The sequence below is a fragment of the Triticum dicoccoides genome, chromosome 6A (assembly GCF_002162155.2).
Source record: "Triticum dicoccoides isolate Atlit2015 ecotype Zavitan chromosome 6A, WEW_v2.0, whole genome shotgun sequence".
In the NCBI taxonomy this organism is placed as follows: Eukaryota; Viridiplantae; Streptophyta; class Magnoliopsida; order Poales; family Poaceae; genus Triticum; species Triticum dicoccoides.
In genome coordinates, this window is record NC_041390.1 from 21,043,605 (window position 1) to 21,050,685 (window position 7,081).

The 7,081-nt window shown below is 43.9% G+C and overlaps 1 protein-coding gene across 1 annotated transcript; it reads right to left on the minus strand.

The window, feature by feature from the left end:
• Positions 1-1,444: 1,444 nt before the first annotated feature.
• LOC119314685 (ervatamin-C-like) lies at positions 1,445-2,541 on the minus strand. Its single transcript, XM_037589383.1, has one exon. The coding sequence runs from the start codon at positions 2,519-2,521 to the stop codon at positions 1,445-1,447; it is 1,077 nt and encodes a 358-aa protein (XP_037445280.1). The 5' UTR covers positions 2,522-2,541.
• Positions 2,542-7,081: the final 4,540 nt, after the last annotated feature.

Genomic DNA, 7,081 nt, shown 5'->3' on the forward strand with positions numbered 1-7,081 from the left:
GCAGTTCTGGAACACGTCGATGACTAAATCGAGGAGGACCGGTCTTGCAGGACGTTTCCGTGAAGCAAAAAGAGCATGAGGACCACCACCATAAGCATCACGGTAGCAGGCCCCGATGCCGCCCCGATCCAGCCCGCCGCCGCCTAGCCAGCCGCCGGCACCATCATGGTGTCTAGTAGCATGCAGCACACCTGCACGCTGACTCGTACGGGCCAAGATCTGAACTAGCACGGCCGCAGGACCTGCGCCGACCGCGCCGCAACACCACGCAGTCACGAGCGACCAACTTGCTGCCAACCAGGAGTAGCCCCGCCGACGGACGAGGAAGATGCCGTCAGGATTCCACGGAGCTGCCCAAATCTGAGACACCGCCGCGAGATGAGATGCCCTGCCGTCGCCGTCATAGGATCCCGCGCGAGCTTTGCCGATGGTCCCCTCAGGCAGCGGCAAGACGAGGGGAAGGAGAGGTGGTCTCGGGAGTCACCGGCGGTGGCGTTTCCCCCATGTCGCCAGATCGGGGCGACGCGGGGGCGTATGACGCTACTAGACACACCAAGTGTTGTAGTTCCCAGAGAAGAAGCATCGAGATGTTCCATTATGCATTTTACATATGTGGGGTGTTGTTATATCCTCTCGAGAAGTGGGACCCAAGGTGAGGCTGCTTTTTCTTAAGGAGAACGCATGCACATGTTCATTTCATTAGTGAAAAGGAGAGTAGAGTCTAGCGAGTGGGCCAGGCAACCTAAAAGTTTAAAAGAAACAACTAAATATGAAAACATAGATCAAACTGTACAAACAACGACATTGCTACCTAGCAAATAACACTAGTCTACATTATGTCTTCACTAGTAATCGTGTACGTGCACGAACATCCAGTTTGATAGTATCCAAGATTAACTGCAATTAATGTTGATTCAAAGATTTATTGTTCTTAATGCAATTAATATCATTTTCAATTATGATTAATGTAATTAACAGGTGTCAAAATTATTGATGTTGTGATGAATACACCATTGGTGTAGCATGAGACGTTATAGGTGGTTGGATGGCTCAGATCATTTGGATTCACCAAACTCGTATTTTTATAAGTAGTACTCCCCTAGTCCAAAATATAAGCTCTATTACTTTCTGAAAAGTCAAACTTATGCATATTTGTCCAATTTTTTAAAAAGTATTAATATCTATAATACCACATTTTTATAATTAGACCTGTTATGAAATGCATTTTTATATAATTTTTTGCGGATCTTCACATTTTATTCTAGAATCCTCATCAAACACACATAAGTTTGACTTTTGCAGAAATTTATCCACCTTAGATTCTGGTCAATAGTAAGTCTAGCTGTTCAATGAATGTAAATCATATGGTTACACACATGTGCACCAGTTTGATTATTAGATAGACTGTCATTAAATTATCTTCATGATATCATTCCCACCTTTGTTACTGTTTTTTCACTGGGTACGAAGCTTCCATCAGGATGCCACACAAGCCCTGCTTGGAGGGACCGGCTCTGCGCGCCATGCGGATGTAGCCGTTTTCACCCCATTTTGCGCCCCACGAGTTCTTTATGATCCAGTATTGCATGCGTCTATTAGGGTCATGATCATGGGTGGTGCCATAGCCGACCACCGTCATTGTATGGGTCCGATTCGTCCCACACGGACCCACAAAGACGCCTCCTCCATAGCGCTGGAAGGCCTTCGGGTCGACAGCCACGATGACAGGTTGGGCTGCCACCGCCTGCATCAACGCCACCTCATCATTTGGCGGCACCTCCTTAAAGCCATCGATGGTGACGACATGTTTCTGCTTCGGCATCAAGCAGTAGTCATGCTCATGGGCGACGTATGGGTAGTTAGCAGCCGTGGCAATGCCGCGGTGTTTGATCATGTACTTGAAGGCCGATGCCACGTAGCCACCACGACAGCCGAAACTTCCCTTGTCGCAGTCTATCAGCTGTTGCACAGACAATGACACTAGGTTCCTAGTCCTGATGGAGTTGATGCCCTCCACTGCTGCTGTCGCCGCAAAGGCCCAACAAGCCCCGCATTCTCCTTGCATCTTCACATTTGTCACCGCCGGTGGCCGTTGGTCGTAGCCTCTCATGCGCCAGTCCACATGCAGTGGGATGTTTCCAGGCACAGTAACGTCTCCGTGTGTGAACCAGTCTTGGCGTCGCTTCCCGCTGTCTGACCTAAGGTTGGAGCAGCTACCATACATGTGGTCGACCTCCTCATCGGTCATGTCACCAAAGAGGTTGAGGCTCATCTTGTAGGGTGTGTCACCCTGGTTGAATTGATGGATCATGCGAGCGTTCTCCTTGAACACTTTGAAGCGCCGGGCCATGTCACTGAGGTTGCGTCCCGCATTGTGATGCTCGCACCAGCGCTCGTATAGTGTCCATAGGGACTCCTCTGACGCCAAGTCCCTATCTGTGATGTCCATGGTGCTTGTCCTAGGTGTAGTGGCAGCAAGCACGATGGCCATGAGTAATATTGTTGCAATTGCTCTTGCCATTGTATGTTCTAAATGGTTGCTTTGAGTGTCTTAGGTAGCTATCAGGCTAGTGTGGAGTGTGCTATGTAGCTTTGCTCCTCCTTATATAGCAGAATTCTCGTGCTGCATGGGGAATTTTTTGTGTATACCCGGTTAAGTCGGAAATGCTGAAGTAGTAGACCGAACCACAGGCAAGGTGGCCACTAGAAGATTTGGAGCTACATGGTCATGGTGAATTTAGTAGTAACTGTTTGAGATATTTGTTCATATCTAGCACACATCGAATCTTTCTATATCTATCTCCATCTCCATCTCTATCTCTATCTCTATCTATCTATCTATCTATCTATCTATCTATCTATCTATCTATCTACAACACACGCATAAGGTACCGATATCCTCAACTCGCGTTCCTAAGAGTTGCAGAATAAATTGTAATGCCCATAGGCTTTTCCTAAATTAACTATTCATTTCCTTAATTAAATAATTAACTTGAATATTTTATTTTTCCATTTTATTAGATGATGAATAAATAAACCTCTTCTCTGTTGCTCTATTCTGGATCGAGACTTAACCCCGAACCATCGGAAAGGACTTCATTGTGAGATTTGGGAGGCACCCAAATCATTTGCAACGTCTACACAAGCCTAACTATAACACCGTAATGCAAACTCTCCATTTACTAAATCAATGAAGATATTTTATAAGTACTAGCAAGCATGCCCGTGCGTTGCAAAGGGAGAATAATTCACCGTAGTCTCTTCTTTGAAGCTTTTGTTTACCTTCATCATCTGCGCTAATTTTGCTAGCAAACATGCATGTGCGTTGCAATGTGACAAGAAAAATATCAGATAACCTTAGCTCAGTGGGCATGACTCAAGACGGACCCGACGCCCTCCCCCATTGCAACAATGGTGCCCAAATCGTGTTTTAACTTACTGCCCTGGCAGCTAGTGGCCTCCAGATCGAGTGCTACTCGCGGCTAAGCCTAGCCACTGGCTCAACCTTGCTAGAGCATCCGCGTCGTGAGACAGCTAGCTCGGCGACGTATTCACCCTGCGAGCTTTTCCTTAAACCTCCTCGGGTAGTTCAGGTGGCTCCTTATTCTTGTTCCGAATAATACATAATTAGAATCTATATGCTGCTGCAATTATTATTTATTTGGAGTGTTTTTTTATCGAATATGAACTTGAAAATGATGTAAATGTCATTTAAAAATTCATAATAAATTTATGCGATAATTAATTTTATGCCCCTAGTTGGGTCACACTCAGCCGTTCTTCCCAAGCCACTTCACTCCTCTTATGCTTTTGCCCTTTGACCGTCACTTCAAACACTTCATAACAAATTCATACAAACTCAGAAAAATGCAAATAATATATCAACATGTTCAGAAAAACATCGCCTATCTATGCATGTCATTTTCATTCATGACAAAAGTGTTGTAAAGTCCCCATCTCAGCTGAGCTTATATGATCTCAGCATGAATAGTAAAATCAGAAAAAAAAATTCTATAAGTTTTTGGTGGCAAACATTGACCATGTTTTAAGTTTTTGCCAAGTTTCATCAGGGAACAAAATTCATGGAAGTCATGTCCAAAAATAATTTGATCCTCCAAAACAAAAGCATTTTAGAGTGCTGATTATGTTTCTTTACCACGACTTCCACGAGTTTTATTCCCAGGTGAAACTTTGCAAGAACTCAAAATATTTGTCAGTGTTTCCCACAAGAAAATATATATATATATATATGATATTTTTCATTTTTTTTTCAGATTTTACTGTTCATGGTGAGATCATATGAGCTCAAACTGAGATGGGGGTTTTCCAACACTTCTGTCTTGATGCAAATGGCATGCACATATAGGTGATCTTTAAAAAAAATTTGATATCTTGTTTGCTTTTCTCTGTGTTAGTATGAATTTTTTATCAAGTTTTTGAAGTGATGGTCAAAGGGAAAAATCATAAGAGGAGCAAAATGGCTTAGGCAGAACCGAAGTTTTTTGAAAATTAGGTGTAAAACTGCCGAGTGTGACCCTAGTTGGGGCATAAAATTAATTGTCCCTAAAATTAAATCAGATAATTCCTCCACCATATAAACCGTAAAAATATTTTAAATTTCCACTATAATAGATTAAATGAAAGCATGAAGTATATGCAAGTCACCTTAAATTAATTCAGAATATAGTTTTGAAACTCAAGTAGATTCTAATATGTTTTGGAACAACAATAGCTTAATTTTGAGTTTAAATATGTAAGATTTGTTTTTAGTATTTTGGATAATTTGTGTGCCTCTGGCTGCTAATTTACACTGTGATGATTCATGAGATGTACCATGTACGATATATTACTACACACACATATATCTTGGATGTTTCCTGTGGAAGGAATAGAGATGGAGATTGGTGGAATCGTTGTTGTTTTGCTTGAGCCTTGTGGGCATGTATATAGAGACTACATGATCATCTTGAAGTACAAGAAAAGTTAGAACAAATCCAAGCATATCATATGTTTCCTAAATAATCATGATACTCAACACCCCCCCGCGGTCACAACGATAGAGACATAGACGGTGGGACTGGAGAAGAATTCGAAGATAAGCCAATGGACACCCCCTCCCCCACAGTCATAACGATTGATGCGTCACGAAAATCGCGTGTGGAGTGGAAACCGATGAGATTTTTCAAACAAGGTGGTAGCCCTTTGTGCCTTTGTCGAGGTAGCTGACATCGTAGGGTGGTATAGCCGTGGTCGAGGTAGCTATGCGAGGGAAACCCCATGTCGTGGATTTGTCACGACATATGTTCTTAGTGTGAGGACTTCAGTCGTGAGGCCAACACATCTATGTGGTAGCTTGAGAGGGGTTGAGTGGGATGAGAGACGCTAGGTTTTTTACCAAGGTTTGGCCCCTCACGGTGGAGGTAAAAGCCTACATCATCCTTCATTGATATTGATGATCATGATCATGATTACAAGGGTGCTCTATCTCTAGAGCCATAGACTTGTCTGTCTAACCCTAACTTGTTCAACTGGTGAAAAACTCTCCCTCTTGGGGTGCCCTTCCCCTCCTTATATAAGTTGGAGGGGCGGCTTACATATGGAGTCCTACGAGGATTAGGACTAGTCTATCTTCTATTACAAGCCGGATACAAGTCCGGGTCTTGCTTTCTTGTAAGGGAAATGTTCCTCGTGCCTTTCCCCTTAAGACGACCCACCATAATATGAGCCGGCCTTCCCATGAGCCGCCTTCTGGGCCGTTGGGTCTTGTCGATCATCTGAACCACCGGCCGGGTCACCAATGAGTCACCAAGGCCCGGCCGGGTCATCAGTGAGTCTCCAGTCTTCGGGCGCGTCACTTTGTGAGTCGCCAAGTTAGGGCGGGTCATTAGTGAGTCACCAAGTCAGGCCGGGTCATACTTCCGGCCGAGTCATACCGTAGGGTATATCCCCGACATTAGCCCCAGTTTAATTTGGATTTATCCATGTTAAACTGATGCTGCAAAATAAACACAAGAACAAATTTTACAGGTTGCGCTCTGGGTTAAAAATTCTTGTAAGCCGGTACCTGATCGTCCTTAAATCCTTGTCATTTCCTTCTTCTGGAAAGTCCGGGTCAATAGGCCAGCTTCATAATCAATTTGCTCACATTGGTTTCTCACAGAAAAATATGGTGAAGAATAATTCATTTGATTCAGCCGGCTTGAAGATGTAGAACTTGCCGGTTTATCATTGCCAAAATTGCCGTTTTGTAAATATTGATGGCACCCGGTCATAATTGTTGCTAACATCAAGCTTGAAAACGTACCTCCCTTATATCACTTGTAGCCCCAAAGTCTTAAGAAGGGAGTGAAGCAACAGCTTAAGACTTGCTTCAATACAAATACCGCAGCTAAGAAATCCGGGTTGTTTATGTCAGTCACTAGTCATAAACTGTATATTCCACATATGTAGCCGCCAAGTGCCGGGTTGTCATGCTTGCAGCAACCTGGAACATGTAATTGCCTTATGCTCATAAAAACTACAGCCAGTGTAGCCCCCAAGGGCCGGGTCATTATGCAATAATGAGCAGGGACTTTGTAGATATAATCATGTAGATTTGAGCAGTAATTAATAACACCAATTGATGTAGCTCCGAAGTTTCGGGTTACCTTTGACAGGAGCAATTAGTAGCCCCCAAAGGCCGGCTCATCACAATGTGACGGGTCGGGTCTTCAATAAGGCAAGTTAAAAATGACCTGGCATTAACCCCGAAGTGTCATCACTACTAGGAAAAGGGCTATAGATGATACGACCACTAATGGCGCACCAGACATGTGGTGCACCATTACTATATTCTAATGGCGCACCATGTGTTGGTGCGCCATTAGTAGTTTTGAAAAAAAAATAAAAAAACATTTTGTTACTAATGCCGCACCGTGGTATAATGCACCATTACTAGTTGACATAGTAATGGCGCAGCACACCCACCGTGCGCCATTAGTAGTTTTGAAAAAAATTAAAAATTTTTTGTTAGTAATGCCGAGCCCCACCTCCCCTCGCCCCGTCGCCCCCCTCTTCTCGCCGCCCCCTTGCCCCACCTCCC

Excerpts from the sequence above, each read along its gene's own strand:
- LOC119314685 (XM_037589383.1), bottom strand. The coding sequence starts at position 2,521 with ATGGCAAGAGCAATTGCAACAATATTACTCATGGCCATCGTGCTTGCT.